The 23,619-nt window shown below is 45.1% G+C and overlaps 1 protein-coding gene across 2 annotated transcripts in view; it reads right to left on the reverse strand.

The window, feature by feature from the left end:
- CDH18 (cadherin 18) overlaps positions 1–23,619 on the reverse strand; it is a 1,254,587-nt gene that overhangs the window by 173,723 nt on the left and 1,057,245 nt on the right. For both annotated transcript variants that reach the window (XM_073678632.1, XM_073678633.1), the window contains exon 7: positions 12,402–12,655. In XM_073678632.1, coding sequence (XP_073534733.1) covers positions 12,402–12,655 — 254 coding nt within the window. The remainder of the gene's footprint in view (positions 1–12,401; positions 12,656–23,619) is intronic.

The raw sequence follows: 23,619 nt of genomic DNA on the forward strand, positions 1-23,619 counted from the left end.
TGCATAAGTATGGGCACCTCACCAGAAAAGTGACATTAATATTTAGTAGATCCTCCTTTTACAAAAATAACAGCCTCTAGTCGCTTCCTGTAGCTTTTAATGATTTCCTGGATCCTGGATGAAGGTATTTTTGACCATTCCTCTTTACAAAACAATTCCAGTTCAGTTAAGTTTGATGGTCGCCGAGCATGGACAGCCCTCTTCAAATGATCCCACAGATGTTCAATGATATTCAGGTCTGGAGACTGGGATGGCCATTCCAGAACATTGCAATTGTTCCTCTGCATGAATGCCTGAGTAGATTTGGAGCGGAGTTTTGGATCATTGTCTTGCTGAAAGATCCATCCCCTGCGTAACTTCAACTTTGTCACTGATTCTTGAACATTATTGTCAAGAATCTGCTGATACAGAGTGGAATCCATGCGTCCCTCAACTTTAACAATATTCCCGGTGCCGGCATTGGCCACACAGCCCCAAAGCATGATGGAACCTCCACCAAATTTTACTGTGGGTAGCAAGTGTTTTTCTTGGAATGCTGTGTTTTTTTGCTGCCATGCATAACGCCTTTTTGTATGACCAAACAACTCAATCTTGGTTTCATCAGTCCACAGGACCTTCTTCCAAAATGAAATTGGCTTCTCCAAATGTGCTATTGCATACCTCAGCCGACTCTGTTTGTGGCGTGCTTGTAGAAACGGCTTCTTTTGCATCACTCTCCCATACAGCTTCTCTTTGTGCAAAGTGCGTTGTATAGTTGACCGATGCACAGTGACACCATCTGCAGCAAGTTGATGCTGCAGCTCTCTGGAGGTGGTCTGAGGATTGTCCTTGACTGATCTCACCATTCTTCTTCTCTGCCTTTCTGATGTTTTTCTTGGCCTGCCACTTCTGGTCTTAACAAGAACTGTCCCTGTGTTCTTCCATTTCCTTACTATGTTCCTCACAGAGGAAACTGACAGGTTAAATCTCTGAGACAGCTTTTTGTATCCTTCCCCTGAACAACTATGTTGAATAATCTTTCTTTTCAGATCATTTGACTGTTGTTTTGAGGAGCCCATGATGCCACTCTTCAGAGGAGATTCAAACAGGAGAACAACTTACAAGTGGCCACTTTAAGTAGCTTTTCTCATGATTGCATACACCTGGCTATGAAGTTCAAAGCTCAATGAGGTTACAAAACCAAAAAAAGTGCTTTAGTAAGTCAGTAAAAAGTAGGTAGGAGTATTTAAAACAAGAAAATGATAAGGGTGCCCATACTTATGCACCTGTCAAATTTTGTTTGAATGCAGATTGCACATTTTCTGTTAGTACAATAAACCTCATTTCAAGGCAGAAACATTACTGTGTCCAACAGTTATTACATATATCAAACTGAAATAGCTGTTTCAAAAACAACAATTTTTATAAAACATTAAGCTTAAGATTAATAGGGGTGCCTAAACTTTTTCATATAACTGTATATAGCTTGCATCATTCTGGATGGGACAATATTCAATTATGTGTACTTTTTTTTGTTTTCAGCGGCAAAACACTTTACATTATTTTTTCGTATTTATTTAGTATTTTTTAATATATATTTTTTATATTTTTGCTAATTTTATTACTTTTTTCTACTTTTCTATTTAATCCTTCTGTGGGAATTGAATTTTCACTATTGTGATCACTGGTCTAACACCCTTCAAAAACTTGTGTCTTGCAGGGTATTATATCTGTTACTTTAGACTGCATTGCCACAATGAGCATTTGGCAATTTTTTTATGTTGTAGAATTTCTGCACCATTTCTGTACCTATTAGTAGTGGAGTAGTGGGATCAATTATCCCCACAGTCACGCCCCCATTGAAGAAGCACTTGCGAAACGGCGTCGTCGGGGTAGATTCCTTAGCATTCCTTCAACTACATGTAAGTATTAGCCTATAACCCATTCTGGATACATTTCCTGCTTATTTCCACTAACATCCCAAATACTACTTGGTATTTTATTATACATATAGGGACTTGATATTGTTTTGTGGTTTTGGCAGGGGTGTTTTTTCCACTTAATTCTGTGACTATTACCTTGTAATTAACCTCTCTGCATACAAAGATCATGGGGCTTAATACTATTACCCCTTTCTTTGTACATGCACTTGCACTTTTCAAATGACTGTGGGGATAATTGATCCCACTACTCCATTATTGGGTTTAGACATAATTCTATCTACTCTTTTATACTTGATTACATATAAAAGATAAATTAGTAGGTTTAGTCGTTACTACCATCTATCTATTTATTGGGCTATGTGTAATATTTGTATAGCTATGAAGTGTTTACGCCAAGGGAACCTGAAGGTCTCTGCTTTTTAATTGTTTTAATTTTTGTTTTAAAATATGCATAAATAAAAATATTTATTTTAATTCATCTGCATCGCACCTTCCTTTAAGCTGAGCTGACATAGCTTATGCTTGTGTGGTATACATTTTTGATTCTGCGGATTTTGTCTTTTTTTGTATTTCATACTTTAAATAAAGCTTATTTTTTTATGTTTCCTGGTATTTGGCTTTTACAAAACTTTATACAGTCATGTGAGGATTACATTAATTTTTAGCATTTTTTCACATTGGAAATGCACTAAAAATGCATACACGTTTGTTTTCGGTGGATTCTCCGCATCTAATGAAACTCTATGGGGACAACTTGCATAAGTATTTGCAAGAAAAATTGACCCACTGTGTAAAAAAACCCAATTGTGCAAGAAATTTTTAGAAACATCATCCGCTTTACTGGAGCTGTAAGACGCTGCATTTTTGACGCAGCAAAAATATACAATATGCCCAGGTTACCAAAAACTCATTGTTAGAACACAGCCTTAGAGTCCCGACAGGAGGCTTATTATACCATGCTATGGCCCTGTCATCTAAGCCATTAAAAAAACAGGGATTGCCATAGCATCCGTCAGTACACCTCTGATGAGGTGAAAGCCTCCCACAAATAACCATGCCTCTTTCACTATTAACAACAGTATATAAGGGATTAAATGGCCTCTACCGGTTTTAGCACTGATCACAGCCATAACTGCTTGGGAACTGGCTTTTACATGCACGGCAGTTTGCAGGAAAGCATTGCCCACCCTCCTGTACATATACGGCAGATGTCATGAATGGATAAAGGGTCAAAAAATCTCTTGACATCAAGCTTATGTATATTTCCCATTTATAAAATCTCCTTACAACTGAAATAACAAATGTCCAAATTTTATCTGATTCTGTAAATAGACGTTTTTGAAAAATATGGAAAATAATTCCTGTGGACATATCTGATGAGGTGAAAGAATACATGCAATCAGTGATTAGTTCATTGTAAGTGTTAGCACCTTCACTTTAGAAAAAAGACTAGTCAACACGCCTGAGTACTGATATTTAATCAAGAACAGCGAAGAGACATTTCAACATCTTGCTTTGCTGATTACCTTTTCAATCCACCTGTCCAGTGTGCCTGAAGAGGCCAAGCAACAGCCTTTTAAGAGCTAATGCTGAAGAAAGTTTCAAATGATTCTGATGCATTAGGGCCTTTTAAAGCCTTTTGTCTTAATTGTAATCTAAAACAAAGATTTGGCTTGGCGAGAATGACATCCAAATGACAAACTCTGGCTGTGGATTTTTAGATTACTAATGCAGTTTTTAGACTTTAGCAGTTCTTTAATGAGGACACAAGCTGGGTAATGTTGGCAAGGGGGTAGAAGCTCCTCAGGCCACAGAGATGGGCAAAAGAGCCAACAAATGCTACATAATTTAATGAATAACAGCAGAGAGAAAAGTGGCGTGTAAAAACCCGCAAGATGACTTGAAATAAATACCAAATACAAATAATGCTTTATTAAAAATCACATCTAGCTGACAGATAAAAGCTAAAAACAATTAAATTGTACAACAAAGTACCAACAATATCCTGTGGCACACCAGCCTAAATAATGCTGTGCACCCCTAACAATAGTTCCATCAAGATAAATTAGCCGGCCGAATATAATTTTCAATAAAGGATTATTTGTATTTGGAACATTGCAAGTCCCATTGTGGTTTTCACACTCTTTTTCTCTATGCTGTTATTCATGCACTGTAGCATTATGGTGTTCAGTAACTGAGGCTGTATAATTATTTATAGCTATGCCAACCCTTTATGATGCTTTTTCATGCAGCACCATTTCTGCACTGCTTGAAATTTTCATCAAAACTTTCTTTGACAAAATGTTTTTTCAACAAAAAGTTTTTGTTTCAGAATTAGTGTATAATATGTTTTAACACTAAGGCTGTGTGCCCACTATGCATTTTTGCCGCGGAATTTCTGCAGCGAAAACGCTTGGTAATACGTGCCCCATGGTCCCCAATAATAATCCACATGTGTTGTGCAAATGTTGCGGAAATTTCAGCTGCGGATTATCATTGCCGAAAAATACGCAGCATGTCCATTAATTTTGCGGACGCGCAGCGTAATTGCCGCCATTGACTTGCATTGAAACTCATAATATCCGTGTCAGCACATTTGCACACACGGATATTATGCGTTTCTATGTGCGGATGGTACCCAGGTCTGAAGAAGAGGAGACTCTCCTCCAGACCCATGTACCATAGAACCTGTTATAAAAGAATTTAAAATAAAAAATAAAGATTATACTCACCTTCTGATGTCCCCCCGGTGTTTTCTCCACTGTGTCTGGTCTCTTGCACTGCTCGCGGAGGTGTGAAGGACCTGCCATGACGACATTGTGACCTGACACATGACTCAATGACGTCACTGCAGGTCCTTCACATCACCGCGAGCAGTGCAAGAGACCAGTCGCGGCGGAGAAAACACCGGGAGGACATCGGAAGGTGAGTGTAATCTTAATTTTTTATTTTTTACCATTCTTTTTTTTTTAACTATTACTTGGTCACACTATATAAATCCATGCCGGTTGCATGGATTTATATAGTGTGAACAAGTTGTCAAGCACTTTTCCAAGTGATGCTAAAATCGCTTGGAAAAGCGCTTGATAACCCGCATGCAGAAATGCATGTAAAAACGCTTGACAAACGCTTCTACCTGGCGGGAAAAACTCATGTAAAATCCGCATGTGTTTTTCCTGCCAGGGAGAAGTGGAAAAAATATGCAGCATTTCTGCATCGTGGGCACTTAGCCTAAGTCAAATACTTGATAATAAAAACAAATACAAGTTAAAGCAGGAGAACAAAGTAAACATGATTTCACACCAAATTCTTTATTAAAAACATAAGGATACCTGTCACTTAATAAAAAAAAATGAAGTTAAATATCTTGTAAAAATCCTTCATCTCCCCTGTGTAACATACCTGGCGGCGTCCTTGCATGGTGGTCCATCTCCCACTGTGCAAGAGGGCGCACTTGATCTCCTGTCCAGAATGTCTCTCTGGCTTCCCTCCATGCTGTCTGTTTGTGTCTGTTTCTGCTGCTTAAGGGCGGCGCCCGATCACTTCCTGCCTTTTGTACCTGCTGTGGGTCACACCCCTTGTGCGTCCTCAGCCTATTGCTGTCTGTCACTTGGTATATAGCTCAGCAGCTCCCTTCTATCCCTGCCTGAGCATAGTGTTTCCTTCAGTGTGTGCTTGCACTCTGAAGGTGCCAGGTCCCGTCTCTTGTCTCCTGCTTTTTGTATCAGTTCCCGTGTCTGAACTGAGTCCTGTATGTCTCCTGCTTTGCGGTTTCAGCTCCCGTGTCTGAACTGTGTCCTGTATGTCTCCTGCTTTGCGGTATCAGCTCCCGTGTCTGAACTGAGTCCTGTATGTCTCCTGCTTTGCTGTATCAGCTCCCGTGTCTGAACTGAGTCCTTTCTGTGTTCTCTGGTCTGTCCTGTCTGAACTCGCTCCTAGCCTGTTCCTCTCGCCTTCTAGTGGCCGATTTCATAGACCCGCTCCTGTGTCTGGTCTGTCCTGTCTGAACACGCTCCTTGCCTGTTCGTTCCGCCTCTCTGGGGGCCGTATTCCCAGACCCGCTCCTGTATCCCTCTGCAGTGTCGGTCTCCTCCGTACACTCAGTTCCAGTCTGAACTCTCTCCTGTCCTTTACCTGTTTTGCCTCTATGTCCGTTCCCTTCCTTTTTCTGCAGAGTCTGAACTCGTACCTAACTCCCGCTTGTTGTCTCTGCAAGTACTGTGTGAGTATCTGGCTCTGTCTTTCCCTTCCTGTCTGTTCCGTGTGTACAGAGCCCTGTCCTCCCTTCTCAGCCTTGTCTGCACTCTAGCTGTGCTTGCCTGTAACCCTCTGCCTGTATTGTTCCTTAGTCCCGGTGTGTACTGGGTCCTATCCCGCCTGTGTTCCTACCTGCTAGTGCCTCCCTGTCTGCACTCTAGCTGTGCTTGCCTTTACCCCCCTGCCTGCATACCCGCCTGCCTGCATACCAGTCGTGCCTGCCTATACCCACCAGTCTGTGTGCCAGCCTACCAGCCTGTTCCTGTATTCCCCTGTGTGGGTCAACAGCCGTGTCCGGGGTCTGTCCTGGAGTAGCACCTGGTCCCTCTGCTCGGTTCCTCCTTGGTGCACTGGCGTCGTATGCCGTCGTGCGACCCTGGTCGGATCGGGTGAATACTTAGTCACGCCCCTCCAGGCATTCACTCTCCGGCACGGTCCAGTGGAATCACTACAATCACACGCACACGCCGCTTAGCCCGGGCGTGTGCATAACAGCATGCTCAGGCCATGGTTCCCGTTGAGCCCCACGGCCTTCGCTCTTTGAGAAGTTTTTCCAGCGAATACATGCATTAAAATAAATAAATAATTTTTTTTCCCCCTTTAGCTGAGTTCCAGGCGAATTACGCACCCGTCCAGATGGATCTATCAGCTCTCGTTCCTGCGGATCCGCCACGTTACTATGGGGATCCAAGACAGTGTCGTGCATTTGTGGAGCAATGCATGCTACACTTTAAGGCCTACCCTCTCTATTTTCCTTCCGATTGGGCTAAAGTGGCCTTTATGATTGACTACCTAGCGGGTGATGCCATGAAATGGGTCACCCCCCTATGGGAAGCATGGGATCCTGTCATCCTTGACCTGCAGGCCTTCCTGGTGGCCTTTCGTATGGTCTTCGAGGACCCTAACTCTGAAGCCCCTGCTGAAGCTTCACTTCCCAATATCCCGGAGCAGCCCCGACGGGTAATGTGTGTGGGTAGCGCAATAGTCCTCCAGCCCAATGAGACTACTGCCCACCCAGAATCCTCACAGGGTGACTACGCTTTCCGGAATACTTCTCTCAACCTCAAGAGGCAGTCCAGACGTGCTAGACTTAGAGGCAAGCCGTCACGCCAGGGTCTGTCCTCCCTGAGACCTCCTGACCCCAACCTTGAAGTCCCTACTGAAGCTTCATCTCCCTGTATCCCGGAGAAACCCCAATGGGTAATGTGCGTGGGTAGTGCACCAGTTCTCCTGGCCGAAGAGACTTCTGCCCATCCAGACTCCACACAGGAGAACTTCCTGCACCCGGCATCAGATGCTTCTTTCTCTTTAACCGGTGTGCATGTCCAAGGATGCTCCAAAGCTGTGGTTACCTTAGAGTCTGTGCACCTCTACTACCTGGCGGAGGATCCCCTGTTGCCTCCTGAACCCTCCGGGATACCACTCGATGACAAATGGAGAGAGACTTCTCTACACCCGGTACTCAATACTTTGTCCGCTTCGTCCTGTGAGCCTGACAATGGGTACCCCAAAGTGGTAGTTACCTCCGAGTCTCTACACCCCTCCGACCAGGCGGAGGATCTCCAGTTGTCTCCTGAACCCTTCGGGGTGCTACCTGGTAGCGAAAGGACAGAGACTCTCCTATACTCTGTACCTGATACCTCGCTCGCTTCGTCCAGTGAGTCCAACCTAGTGTACTCTGAAGCAGAGGTTACTCCTGAGTCTCTACACCCCTCCGACCAGGCGGAGGACCTCCAGTTGTGTTCAGAATCCTTCGGGGTGCCACCTGGTGGTGAATGGACAGAGACTTTCCTATATCCTGGATCTGATACCTCGCTTGCTTCGTCCAGTGAGTCCGACCTAGTGTACTCTGAAGCAGAGGTTACCCGTGAGTCTCTACACCCCTCTGACCAGGCGGAGGACCGCCAGCTGTCTCCAGAACCCTTCGGGGTGCCACCTGGTGGTGAATGGACAGAGACTTTCCTATACTCGGTACCCGATACCTCGCCTGCTTCCTCCAGTGAGTCCGACCTAGTGTACTCTGAAGCAGAGGTTACCCGTGAGTCTCTACACCCCTCTGACCAGGCGGAGGACCGCCAGCTGTCTCCAGAACCCTTCGGGGTGCCACCTGGTGGTGAATGGACAGAGACTTTCCTATACTCGGTACCCAATACCTCGCCTGCTTCCTCCAGTGAGTCCGACCTAGTGTACTCTGAAGCAGTTGTTTTCTCTGAGCCTCTGCACTCTTCTGACCCGGCGGAGGACCTCCAGTTGTTTCCTGAATCCTCCGGGATACCACCAGATAACAAAGAGACAGTGACTTTTCCTCATTATGTACCTGATAACCCGTCTATTTCTTCCTGTGAGCTTGACAAGATGTACCTCGAAGCAGAGATTACCCTTAAGTCTCTGTCCCCCTCCAACCCAGTGAACGACTGGCCCTCGAATTCCCTGCGGAAGATTCTGGCAGGCCTGAAGAAGAGGGGGCGTAAGGGGGGAGGTACTGTAACATACCTGGCGGCGTCCTTGCATGGTGGTCCATCTCCCACTGTGCAAGAGGGCGCACTTGATCTCCTGTCCAGAATGTCTCTCTGGCTTCCCTCCATGCTGTCTGTTTGTGTCTGTTTCTGCTGCTTAAGGGCGGCGCCCGATCACTTCCTGCCTTTTGTACCTGCTGTGGGTCACACCCCTTGTGCGTCCTCAGCCTATTGCTGTCTGTCACTTGGTATATAGCTCAGCAGCTCCCTTCTATCCCTGCCTGAGCATAGTGTTTCCTTCAGTGTGTGCTTGCACTCTGAAGGTGCCAGGTCCCGTCTCTTGTCTCCTGCTTTTTGTATCAGTTCCCGTGTCTGAACTGAGTCCTGTATGTCTCCTGCTTTGCGGTATCAGCTCCCGTGTCTGAACTGTGTCCTGTATGTCTCCTGCTTTGCGGTATCAGCTCCCGTGTCTGAACTGAGTCCTGTATGTCTCCTGCTTTGCTGTATCAGCTCCCGTGTCTGAACTGAGTCCTTTCTGTGTTCTCTGGTCTGTCCTGTCTGAACTCGCTCCTAGCCTGTTCCTCACGCCTTCTAGTGGCCGATTTCCTAGACCCGCTCCTGTGTCTGGTCTGTCCTGTCTGAACACGCTCCTTGCCTGTTCGTTCCGCCTCTCTGGGGGCCGTATTCCCAGACCCGCTCCTGTATCCCTCTGCAGTGTCGGTCTCCTCCGTACACTCAGTTCCAGTCTGAACTCTCTCCTGTCCTTTACCTGTTTTGCCTCTATGTCCGTTCCCTTCCTTTTTCTGCAGAGTCTGAACTCGTAGCTAACTCCTGCTTGTTGTCTCTGCAAGTACTGTGTGAGTATCTGGCTCTGTCTTTCCCTTCCTGTCTGTTCCGTGTGTACAGAGCCCTGTCCTCCCTTCTCAGCCTTGTCTGCACTCTAGCTGTGCTTGCCTGTAACCCTCTGCCTGTATTGTTCCTTAGTCCCGGTGTGTACTGGGTCCTATCCCGCCTGTGTTCCTACCTGCTAGTGCCTCCCTGTCTGCACTCTAGCTGTGCTTGCCTTTACCCCCCTGCCTGCATACCCGCCTGCCTGCATACCAGTCGTGCCTGCCTATACCCACCAGTCTGTGTGCCAGCCTACCAGCCTGTTCCTGTATTCCCCTGTGTGGGTCAACAGCCGTGTCCGGGGTCTGTCCTGGAGTAGCACCTGGTCCCTCTGCTCGGTTCCTCCTTGGTGCACTGGCGTCGTATGCCGTCGTGCGACCCTGGTCGGATCGGGTGAATACTTAGTCACGCCCCTCCAGGCATTCACTCTCCGGCACGGTCCAGTGGAATCACTACAATCACACGCACACGCCGCTTAGCCCGGGCGTGTGCATAACACCCTGATTCTGACGATCTATGACTTTTTGTGTTTTGTCACTCCATTGTAGAGATATTCACATTTGTTGCTTTTGGAGTGCGGTATGTGAAAGTTTTGCTTGCACTCCAACTGGGAGCATATTCAGAGTCTTCTCTGGGAATGTACACGTTCACCTCTCTCCCCCAGACACTGCCAATTGCAGGCTGCTAGACTGTTAAACCAGCTGCCATGCTGTGATTGGCTGCATCTGGGATGGAGAAGACCCTGAAAAAATTTGCACTTGCTCTCCAAGAAGAGATTTCATATACTGCGCTCCAGTAAGAACAAATGTGAATATCTCTTCAATGGAGTCACGCAGTGCAAAATGGAAAAGAGCATCAGAATGACGGGCATTCAGGGAATTTTACAAAAATTATTTAACAGCATTTTTTGGAGTTGTAGATCCTCTTTCAAGCAGTGTATCCCATACAATCTTACTGTCACTAGTTCAGACTATTGATCACTTTTACTGTTTTTAATAACAAGTTAGTTTTACACAAAGAAAAGTTACCAATCACATTCATCCATATGAATTAGTGTGCAATTGAGCAGAAAAACAAATAAAATAACACAGCTACCAAGCAACCATGTAGCCAATGCTAAATTAATTTAAGGATGATGCCTCTGGATTATTAAGAACGCTTAAGGCTTTAGCTACAAACCATGCTTTATGATGCAGGCACACAAATCTAAAAACGTGTATTACTTACATTAGGCATTTTGTTCAAATCACGTAAAAAAAAAATCTTGATGTGCTGGGATATAAAATTTGAGATACACTTACAGGTGAATCTCACTAAATTAGAATATCATCAAAAGTTAATTTATTTCAGTTCTTCAATACAAAAAGTGAAACTCATATGTTATATAGAGTCATTACAAACAGAGTGATCTATTTCAAGTGTTTATTTCTGTTAATATTGATGATTATGGCTTAAAGTCATTGAAGACACAAATGTCATTATCTTAGTAAATTAGAATAATTAACAAAAACACCAGCAAATCGTTTAAAAAGGTCCCTTAGTCTTTTTCAGTAGGCTCCATCATCTTGGGAAGACTGACAGATGTCCAGAAGGCATTCATTGACACACTGCACAAAGTCCCAGAGTTCCAATTTTCATTTGGAAATCAAGGTCCCAGAGTCTGGAGGAAGAGTGGAGAGGCACACAATCCAAGCTGCCTGAGGTCTAGTGTGAAGTTTCCACAATCAGTGCTATCAGTGATGGTGTGGGGAGCCATGTCATCTGCTGGTGTAGGTCCACTGTGTTTAATCAAGACCAAAGTCAGCGCAGCCATCTACCAGGAAATTTTAGAGCACTTCATACATCCCTCTGTCAATAAGCTTTTTGGAGATGGAAATGTCATTCCCCAGCAGGACTTGGCACCTGTCCACACTGCCAAAAGTACCAATATCTGGTTTAAAAACAACAGTATCACTGTGCTTGATTGGCCAGCAAACTCGCCTGACCTTAACCCCATAGAGAATCTATGGGGTATTGTCAAGAGGAAGATGAGAGACACCAGACCCAACAATGCAGATGAGCTGAAGGCTGCTATCAAAGCAACCTGGGCTTCCATAACACCTCACTAGTGCCACAGGCTGATCGCCTCCATGCCACACCACACTGATGCAGTAATTGATGCAAAAGGAGCCCCGACCAAGTATTGAGTGCATTTACTGAACATACATTTCAGTAGGCCAACATTTCAGATTTTAAAAACATTTTTAAAGCTGTTGTTATAAAGTATTCTAATTTACTGAGATAATGACTTTTGTGCCATAATCATCAACATTAACAGAAGTAAACACTTGAAATAGATCACTCTGTTTGTAATGACTCTATATAATATATGAGTTTCACTTTTTGCATTGAAGAACTGAAATAAATTAACTTTTTGATGATATTCTAATTTAATGAGATGCACCTGTATCTGTTTATGTTTAAAGGGTTTTTTCTTTATCAACCCTTCATAATTCCCAAGGTATATGTTATATAGATTTCATAACTTCTATTTATTTATATGGGAGTTACAGATCCAGCATCATGCAGTCCCCTGGCTGTTCCTGAGGTAGCTGATAAAGTCAGATATTGGAGATTAGACAATCTGATTTTTAAAAAAATCTAATTAGCCAGAAATCCTTTCTGTGGTCTACACTGCGGTGGGAGGATCTCTAAATGAGAAAAATAGTGTGACATTACAGGTTTCAGTAAGTATCTACTTTTTATATCCTGTTTGTTCCTTTATATTACTGCATTGAAATATGGATATATCCTAAATACTGTTCCAGATATGTATACTGGAAAGTAAAGAACCATGTAGCTGTTCAAATATGTATTCAGACTATAGTCAATGTCTTACCTTACTGGGCTATTAGAGCTGTCAGGATCATGAGCTGTTACCATTCCCACAATGGTTCCAATATCTGCATTCTCATAAACATCCAACTCGTAAAATGGCTTTGTGAACAATGGTGCTTCATCTACATCCCCGACAATGACTTTTAACATAGTGGTATCTTTAAAAGGTCCCAGGTGAGAAAATCTTGAGTCCAGATGAGTATTTACTCCTTCGATGTTTAGTAAATATAATTTCTTTTTCTCATAATTTAATGGCTGTAAAGAGAGATATAGCAGTATTAGACATAGCACGTAACATATGGTAATTGTACTACAGCCCAGAAATACCATAGAGAGACAAATAAACATTGCATTTGTAATTTCTCTAATTTTAGCAAATTAATATAAAAGAGAATTCTCACAACTACTCAGTGAAGATTGTAAACAATTGTGCTGCAAAACTGTGGAATAAACGTTATCTGCACACAATAGCACTCTATTCTGGGCAGGATTTTATAAATATAAAGAAAATGCATGTGTACCAAGTGTGAAACAATAAATTAGATCTATCTATCTATCTATCTATCTATCTATCTATCTATTATCTATCTATCTTCATATTTATCTATCTATCTATCTTTATATCTATCCATATATCAATCTATCTATCTAACTATCTGTCTATCCATCTTCTATCTATCTATCTATCTATCTATTCACATATCAATCTATATATCTATCCATATATCTATCTCCACATCTATCTATCCATCTATCTATCTATCTATCTATCTATCTATCTATCTATCTATCTATCTATCTATTTATCTATCTATCATCTATCTATTTATCTATTCTATCTATCTATATATCTATCGATCTATCCATATATCAATTTATAGATCTATACATATATCTATCTATCTCCACATAGGACATATTGATACTCATGCTAGAGCAACTCCATTTTGTCTGCTTGCTTTAAAATCATGTTATTATCACTCCTTGCATAACTTACATTCTTTCTTTCTCTTCCCATGGAACTTCTCTCACACTAACTTTTTCTCAAGAGAACATTTTGCCCGACACTCTGTTATCTAACTTGTTTAGGCCAGGTTTGACCTTGTAAAATTTCCATAGTGCTTTGAACTAACGATGATAATATGACCATATATGTGTTTCCATAATAATTGTACTAACATTAGTTAGCCTATAGTACTGTAGTATGGCTGCAGAGTTGATTGGCTATTAAAATACTCAAAACAATATAAAATGTCAAGCAAAATAAACGGGATCAGAGATTCTTTGAATCCTCCCAATACAGAACATTGTTTCCGTTTGGTTTTCTGTGGATTGCAATCGACATAATAATTTGACACTCACTTGGTCAACCGTGAAGGGTTATTGCCCTCCCTTAACAGTTGGTGCCGTGACTCGGATCCCTAACTAGGGACGCCCCTCCACCTCTGGACGTCCACAAAGAGAGACTTGCTTTCTGCCTCCCCCACTAGAATTGGGACAGATCATCCCCCACAAAAAGCAACGGTAAGTGCACCAGTTCTTTACTGATGATACTGACCGTTTGGCGTGGTTTCCACGTGGTGTGTGGTTGTTTGCAGTGTCTTCGGACTTCCTGGTTGGATATAGTCAAAGGTGAAACTATAAGGGGTGTAGTCCCAATAGGGGTCTGATATTATTTAACTTCCAAGCAGTATCACCTCGGATTGACAAGTGAATATTGTGTGAATCTTCCCTTCTTTAACTTCCAACAAAGATTCTTAGAAAAGACTGGACATTGTTAGTTTCAGTCGCGACAGGTGATCGAAGATTGAGTAGGACACGCAAGTAGATATATGTAAATCGAGTGTCTGGAGCGCTGCGAAGCTGCAAAAGTGCTCCTCCTTTCATTAGCTGTCTGTACGATTCCTCCGACGGTGGGGTGAATTAAAAAGTAGTAGTAGGCAGTAGGTAGTAGGTAGTAGTAGTAAGTAGTAGGTAGTAGGTATTAGGTAGTAGTAATAGGTAGTAAGTAGTAGGTAGTAGGTAGTAGTGGAACAGCTGGGAGCTCTGGCCAGACTGTGCACAAGAATTAAGGATCTTTGTTGGTTGTGAAGCGGCAGTAGTGATTAATCAATGTTTCCGTGGAGCAGAAAGAATTTTGTCTCCCCTGCAGGAGGGGGAGGATGTGATGAATATCATGATCAGTCGAGAAGGGAAAAGATCTTTTAAAAATGCGCCAAAAGTGTTTAAGGTGTTAAATTTTCCTGTGGAGGGGAGGCTTCAGCCTGTGTTGTGGGGTGAAGGCATCCGGCAGCAAAGGGGTAGATTAGTTGACTGCTGTGGATTGTTGGAAGATGCTGAAAACTTTAGGAAAGTGGCACATGAGATTTGTGATGAAGGATATGTTGAAATAGATGAGGAGATGAAGCCTGGTTATTTCAATTACTTTTATGTCAAGAAAGGAAACCCGAATCTAAAGCCCCTAAAGAAGCATCCCCTACCCCCTCAAATGTAGCAGTACCCCAGCCCCTGAATCTGGAAACTGAGCAATTTATACCTTATGAGATTAAATACCCTACACTTCCCACAGAGAGCCAGCCACCATCATATTTCCCAGACAGTTGGCTCTGTAATGTGTGTTGGGTCACTAATCCAGGATGGCGCAAGACGTGCTATAATTGTGGAGCACGTAAACCCGGTGTTGTAGCGCCCATTACTTAACGCTGATGGCGGGTATTATAAATCACTACCCCCACCTGCCCCTACCATGGTCCATACTCCATTCAGAGAGACCCAGGGTCCTCTGAACACTTCCCTATTCACCCTCTCCCAAACTGGGGAAATAGAACATGGACACTAGTATCCGGAGGTGGCGTCTGTTTTACTGAATGGTCCTTCGGAATTCTCCACTATACTGAGAATAGGTATGGGGAGTATACCACAACAGCAGGTTGGGATCATTGTAAACGCAGCAAATGCAAAACTGCAGCATTGGTGGGGGCTAGCTGCAGAGATATGTCGTATTGGGGGACCTACAATACAAGCTGCATCTAATGATTACATCCGTGACCATGGTCCGTTAAAAGAAGGAGAGGAGAGGTGATAGCTACAAGAGCAGGACAGCTATCATGTCAGTTTGATATACATGTAGAGAAAACCAAAAAGAGTAATGTCATTGTGTAAGATTACAGTACAAGATGTTAAATGCAGCAAGGAAGATAATGGAATGTTGAAATGTTGAAAAGTGAATAAATGTGAGAAAAGGTTGCGCTGAGTTTGTTGACCAAAGGAAAAGGTATGTGGATATGTGGAGGAACTTAAATGGTTAACTGAAATATGCGTGCTGCCAGATAAGCGCCCAGTTACAGCTGCTAGCATAGCAAAACGGCCTTGGCTTGATACAGAGCAGAGGAAAAAAGGGTGAATGGAGGAAGAAAATACAGACAATAAGGGAAAGACGCTATGTTATGTGTATTACAAAGGTACTGCTCTCCGATAATGGCGGAGTAATGAATTGTTGGAAATGTTCTAATTGTGGCCAGCAGAATCCATTGTCAGCAGATTATTGTGTTGCATGTCATGCGCCCCGTCCTGGAGACCCACCCCTTGCCACTACCCAAGCCACTCCTAGTGCCCCATCCTCATCTGTTATACCTATGTCCGCCCAAAGTTCCAACCCTTCCTGTAGCGGCCATGTTGCTATACCCATTGCATCACCTCCAGCCTCTGACCACATGTCCCATTGGTGGTGGCCATCTTGGTGCACCCTTCCTGTAGTATGCTTCCTTCTGGTTGTGGCCATCTTGGCACACCCGAAATACAGGCAGCAATACACACTACACCCAGAATGTGTATGAGTAAGATCATCATGATCAGTGTGTGACAGAGCATTAGACGCCAATATGTATGAGAGTGGGGTTGACTTCTGTCAAGCCGTCAAAATATGGGCTCAGGATAAGTTGGCTAATCAATCCACCACCCTCAACAGCACATATTTATGTCCACTTTGACATTAGGGCTAAAATATGGTGATGTAAACTAATTTTCTAGATGGTCATATATCCTTAAGTTTCTAATAGATGCACATACACGTTGTCTGGTTTACAGTAATTGATTTAGCAAACGTTTTTTTTTTTTATTAGCATTTCACTACACAAAGACTGTCAGTTTCTGTTTGCATTTACATATCAGGGCAGGCAAATGACTTGGACGGTGATGCCGCAGGGTGCGCAGAATAGCCCTAATCAGTTTGCAAAGAACATGTCTAGCTGTCTGCTGCCATGGCAGCTGGACAACTGTGAGGTAGTACTTTTACACTATGTGGATGATCTTCTTTTGTGTGCCCCCACGGAGCAAATGTCCATCAGGGCCAGTGTTAGCCTCCTCAAGCATCTAGCAAAACTGAATTGTCGAGTTTCAGCCTCGAAGCTTCAGTTTTGCCTTGGTCAAGTGGTCTTCTTAGGCCATTGCCTTATTCAGGGTGCCAGACATCTCACAGAACAATGGAAGATGGCCATCTATGCACTACCATTCCCAAAAGATCTCATAGAGCTTCAATGGTTCCTTTTACTATGTACATACTGCAGACAATGGATCCCAGACGCCTCACGTCTCACGTCTCATGCAGCCCCTATATGATGCATTAAAAGAAGACACTCTGGCTGATGTAAACAATAGTGTTGAGCCACCCCCGTAGTGTTCGAGTTCGGTTCGGTTCGTCGAACACCCGTGTGTTCGCCGAACTGTTCGTCGAACTGTTCGTCGAACACCTTCGAACACCGTTAAAACCAATGGCAGGCAAACAAAAACACATAGAAACACATAGAAAACACCTTCAAAGGTGTCCAAAAGCTGACAAACTGCTCAGAAGACACAACTAACACATGGAAAAGTGACAAGTACATATAGTCATGCGAAAAGAAAAGAGGTGGAGGAGTAAAAGGAGGGGGAGACACAGATATAGGCATGTCATGCCCTTCTAAAATCCAAAAAGTGAGAAGCCGAGACGGCCAGTCCGCTCCTGCCCGTGCCACCTCCGTGTCGCCGGGTTTGTGCCAGAGCCGCGGTGAACCCTGACGGCCAGCCCCCCTCTCCCAATACTGGTGCCTGTCCGCTGGTGGGTCGAGAGAGCCCCCCTGTGGTGGAGGCAGCTCTAAGCTTTCTAATTTAAATTGTCCCTCTAATTTGAATGAATACACTTTAAATCCATTTACAAGGATCTATTGGAGGGCAAGTCTCATGCCAGCAGCCGCGTAATTCCAGCTCCAGTAGCGTCCACTAAAGCTGCTGCAGTTAAAAAGCTTTTATAAGGATCGAGCTCGGCTGTCCACCGCAAGGCATCCTAGTGCCAGTCCCAGCCCCTATGCCTTGGGGTGCCTCCTGATGCTCTTCACTAAGTATCCCGTGGTCCCGAAGCATTTCCTTTGAAAAAATTAAGTGTCCAAACTACAGGTGGTGTAGCTTGCTTAACAGCCGGGATAATCCGCTGACTAGCAGACACTGCTACTAGGCACAAAGTATTTCCTGGGCTAGATGCAGTTAAAAATTTGTAAGTAGATACTCTCGTTGGATGCTGAGAAAGCATTCCATAGAGTCTCCTGGCACGCCATATATGATTCTCTTAAAAAGCTTGGGGTAGGGGTCTAGGGGACCCTTTTATAGCCAAAATCACGGCCCTGTATCACAATACGTCACCTAGGCTGAAGATAAATGGAACTGTAGCACCGAGGGCTCGGTTGCTACAGACGTATTGCACCTCACCCAGAGGTGTGATATCTCACTCTCAGATAAGGATGGAGTGTGGATCAGGACCCGACACCTGCATGCATTACACCACATTGCCGTGGGGCAGGGCGACCAATATGCCCCTGAGATGGGCACGACAGTCCCTGTCCCTGGCTGGAGTGGGGGGAGGGAACACTGAGGAAGGGGAACCCTGCAGTGCAGGAGCAGGGAGGAAGCAGTTCCTGGGTGCATTGAGAAGGGAGTATAAAAGGTGGGCACCATCTTAGTTCAGTGCAGAGAAGTCTGAGCAGAAGTGGCAGGGAGCAGGGGCTCTGCATGAGCTCTGCTCCGGAGGCGGGCCTAGTAACAGAGGCCCAGGCCTGCAAGAGGGAGAAGGAAGGAAGAGGAGCGGAGAAGGCTCCAGGAACGAGGAATGAAGGGATCCCAGGGGTGCGGACGGGCGAGTCGCCACCGCACGCCCGAATCCACCTGCGTGGAGGGGTCAGGCCAAAGGGGGAGACCGGTCCCCGAACTAGTGGAGGCAGGAAACGACCCTCAGCTAGAAACCGGAGGCTCTGACATTTTATGTGGCGCAGCCCCTTGCTCCACCCGCTAGGAAGGCACCACATAGGGTCAGGGAAACTGGCGCCAAGTTTACCAAGAGGAGGCCCGAGGCAGCCGGACAGAAGTGTTGGTAAGAAAGGCCAGACAAAGGACACACAAAGGGGGTCCTGTGAAGCGCTCCAAAGTTATCTGGGAGTTGTCTGAGCCCCTCACCTGGTGAGCACAGTACGACGTGGGCAGCCGTTACCTGCAGACGTGGTCTGGATAATAAGAACTGTGAGTAAAGGCCCTGAACTGCATCACTGACTCCGTGTCGTTACTGCTGCTGCCCTGCACCATCACCCCCATCCTCCGCATACACTGCCCTGAGGCTATACTCCTCCCGTGGGGAGTTTTGCTACGCTCTGCTGCACCCACAACACCAGCCTTAGCGGTCTGCCCTGCAGCGGCGGTTCACTCTGACCGCAATCCACGGGTGGCGTAGTCGGACATTTAAACATCAAAACCACATAAATAGTTCCGCCACTGGTTTGACCGCCCTGAGCCACGGAACCGGATCGCCGCCACGAAGACTACAACCACCAGCATCCACCAAAAAGGGTCCGGCTCTGGGTGTCCCAAGGCCCAGGGGGTGCGTCAGAACATTTTCATCACCTTTCACAATCACCAATGGGACAAGGCAGGGATGTCCTCTGTCCCCTCTCTTATACATCCTAGTGACGGAGCACCTGCTCTCATCAATTCGCCATAACCCCAATATTAGGTGGATTGAGGTGGGAGGCACCGAGTACAAGTGCTCTCTATTTGCTGATGATGTCCTAGTATATATCACTCAATCACATATATCCATCCCTGCTGTTATGGCTGAAATAGATCACTTTGTTACATGGTAAAATTTTAAAATCAATGCAGCGAAGTCTGAGGCCCTCGATGTCTCCCTCCCTAAATCCATATAGGATTCCATCCAGTCCAACTTTCCCTTTGCCTGGCCCTCACAGGGTATCAAATACTTAGGAATTCCTATTCATAGAGACCTCTCCCATCTATGTTATCTTAATTTTGGGCCCTTTATTGAACAATTCCATACAGACCACGGTTGGCAAGTTAGAACTGTAAGATTCACTACGTGAACCACTGGTGTTTTGTGGAAAAGCACATGTACACCGCGTTCCAAATTATTATGCAAAAAGTGTTTAGGAGTGATAAGGGAAGAATTTGTTTGTTTGTCAGTTAAACTCATTGATGGTGATGTGTGTCAGGGCTCTTTATATCACTGTAAGCAATTGCAGACACCTGTGCTAATTAGTTTGGCAGGTGTGTCCAATGAAAGGCAAGACTACTTAAGAAGGCTCTCTCACATTATTAAGCAGCCTACATTTTCTGCCAAAATGGGAAAGAAAAAGGATGTGTCGGCTGCTGAGAAGCAACAAATTGTGGAGTGTTTAGGTCAAGGCATGACTACAATCAACATTGTGCGATGATCAGGATGAAGTGTCTTGGCAATCAAGAAGTATGTAGCTGATTCACAGTACACACGTGTGCGTGCTGATAAGGGCAAATTGAGGACTCTTTCCTACAGGCAATTACGTCAGGTTGAAAGAGCAGCGGCAAAAAAGCCTTGTCATAGCAGCAGACAAGTTTTTGAGGCTGCTTGTGCCTCCAACGTCCCCCGAACAACAAGATGCAGGGTCCTTCAGAGGTTTGCAGCTGTGCATACGCCATCCTGTCGACCTCCTCTATCCACTTCACACAAGCAGAAACGGCTCCAGTGGGCCAAACATTACATGAAGACTGATTTCAAAACTGTTTTGTTCACGGATGAGTGCCGTGCAGCGCTCGATGGTCCAGATGAATGGAGTGGAGGATGGCTGGTTGATGGACACCCCACGCAAACACGGCTACAGCGCCAACAAGGAGGAGGTGGAGTAATGTTTTGGGCTGGAATCATGGGGAGAGAGATTGTCGGCCCCTTTAGGATCCCTGAAGGCGCTAAAGATGAACTCCATAATGTATGTGGATTTTCTCAAACAGCACTTCCTGCCATGGTTCAAGAAGAAGAACCGTGTATTTCACAGCAAGATCATTTTTCTGCATGATAATGCACCATCTCATGCTGCACATAAAACATCTGCATCTCTGGCTGATATGGGCATAAAAGGGGACAAACTTATGGTGTGACCCCCATGCTCCCCTGACCTCTACCCCATTCAGAACCTTTGGAGCATCATTAAAAGGAGTGTCTATGATGGCGGGAGGCAGTTCACATCTAAGCAACAGCTCTGGGAGGGTATTCTGTCCTCATGCAAAACAATTGAAGCAGAAACCATCCAAAACCTGACAAATTCAATGGACGAGAGAGTTCAGAAGCTCCTTTCGAACAAGGGGTCCTATGTGAAAATGTAACATCACCTAGAATAAAGTTTTGAGTTGAAAACTGTTTGATTTCAGTTTCTAACAACCTGCTAATGCTTATAATTTCAAAAATGACCATTTTTTTGGTCTTTATTAAAATGAAAAGGTTGATCAAAAAGTTTGGGGGATCTAAGAGTGTGGCAACCCAGTAGTCATGATTACTTCGAATTCTGACAATATGAGGGTCATGCTGCAGGTAGTGCAGCAAGAAGGCACTTATGTGTCTTGCGCATCTCGGAGCCCCAAAATTATTTTCCGGGCTAGATGCAGCTAAAAATTATTTTTAATTTTAAATCTGGTGAAGCTTATTATAGATGGCCTAATAGGATCAGTGCTGCACACTGCTACAAAGCCCAAATTATTTTCCAGTCAAGATACAGATAAACATGATTAGTAATTTGAAAGCTTAAAACGGTTGGTAGGGTGATTTTAACCAATCATCAAGCTTTTACTCTCCCCAGGATGACACAGGGGTAGAAAAGTCGTTTCGGATCCATGATTTGTTCATCTTTATGAACGTGAGTCTGTCTACATTATCAGTGGAGAGCCGCGTGCGCTTATCTGTCAGCACACCACCAGCAGCGCTGAACACACGTTCAGACAGAACGCTGGCTGCGGGGCATGACAAGATCTCCAAGGCGTAAGTGGCTAGCTCCGGCCATTTATCCAGATTGGAAGCCCAAAAAGAGCAAGGGTCCAGTGACACAGTCGTGGCTTCAATGTTTACTTGGAGATACTCCTGTACCATCGTCTCTAGGCGTTGACTATGTGTCAGACTTCTTGTCTCCTGTGGCCTTGCAAAGGATGGGCTAAAAAAGTGGTGAAATGATTCCGCAAAATTGATGTTACCAGCAGATACTGTGGTTCTGTTACGGTTTGAGTGCTGAACACTTGACGGTCCCACGGTTGGCAAGTTGGAACTGTGAGATTCACTACGTGCACCACTGGTATTTTGTGGAAAAGCACATGTAAGATTCTGCAACAGTCTCTGCTGATACTCCTGCATGCGTGCATCCCTTTCTATGGCAGGAATAATTTCTGCAAATTTACTTTTGTACCGGGGATCTAACAGTGTGGCAACCCAGTAGTCAGGATTATTTCTAATTCTCACAATTCGAGGGTCATGTTGCAGGTAGTGCAGCAAGAAGGCACTCATGTGTGTTGCGCATCCAGGAGCACCAAGTCCCTGTTGTGTTGGTGGCGAGGTAACAATCATGCTTCCTTCCTCTGTCCTCTCCCCCCAACCTCGCACAACATAAATGTGATCAAGGTCTCCCTCATCTGATGAGTCTTCCATCAGTTCGTCCTCCACTTCTTCCTGGCTCCTGCACCTTCCTCACTAGTTTGGCTGCTACCATGCGCCCTGGTAAAACCATCTCCCCCACCCTCACATGCCTGCCGCCTTGGTGCTGCCGACCGTCTGGACCTTGCAGATGTTAGCCCTTCCGCATACAACTCCTCCTCCTCTACTTCCTCCACCTCCTCTTGTGCCACCACCTGACTCCGAATTCTGTTTAACATGTGCTCCAGCATGTAAATCACCGGAATGGTCATGCTGATAATGGCATCGTCAGCACTAAACATCTTCGTCGCCATTTCAAAACTGTGCAGAAGGGTGCATAGGTCCCTGATCTGAGACCACTCCTCCAGCGTGATTTGCCCCACCTCTGAATCTCGTTGGCCCAGGCTATACGTCAGAACGTATTGCACCAGGGCTTGTCGGTGCTGCCACAGTCGCTGCAACATGTGCAGAGTTGAATTCCACCGGGTAGGCACATCGCATTTTAGCCGGTGAAGTGGCAGGCCCAACGACTTCTGTAGAGATGTAAGTCGCTGAGCTGCGGGATGCGAACGGCGGAAGTGAGCACACAGCGACCGTGCCCTCTGCAGAAGGCCATCTAGTCTGGGATAGTGGGCTAAAAATTGCTGGACAACCAGGTTCAACACGTGAGCCATACAAGGCACGTGTGTGACATTGCACCTTTCTTTGAGAAGTAGTGCCGACTGGGCATCTGGTACTGGGGCACTGCGACGGACATAAGGTCTCGAAAATCCTCTGTGTCCACCAGGCGGAAAGGCAGCATTTCTGTAGCCAAGAGCTTGCAGATGGTGAAATTCAACCTCTTAGCTTTCTCATGGCTAGGAGGAAATGGTCTTTTACTTGTCCACATCTGAGGGACCGAGGGCTGGCTATTGTGCTTAGACGGGGTTGATAAGGGTGTCCCCGGCAAACTGCCGGTCTGTGAGGAAGATGCAGGCGGACATGTTAGGTTGCCTTGATCCAAAGGTGGTGCTATCGATGTCGGACAGCGCTCAAGACCAGCTGGTGTTACCACCTCCAAAGAAAATGATGACCTGCCAATCACGCTGGCTGTTGCGGGTAAAGAGGTGGCAGGTCTGCGCCCCAAAACAGGTGTGACTGCTGTCCCCCCAGTCACAGAGGATGAAGAGGCCGCGGATGCACAAGATATGGCAGACAGTGGTTGGCCCGGCCGGCTAGACCGCATTGTAGCACACTGAGCTTCCCACTGCAACTTATG

Source organism: Phyllobates terribilis, unplaced genomic scaffold (assembly GCF_046119375.1).
Source record: "Phyllobates terribilis strain yellow unplaced genomic scaffold, ASM4611937v1 Scaffold_4__5_contigs__length_816908805, whole genome shotgun sequence".
NCBI classification, from domain to species: Eukaryota; Metazoa; Chordata; class Amphibia; order Anura; family Dendrobatidae; genus Phyllobates; species Phyllobates terribilis.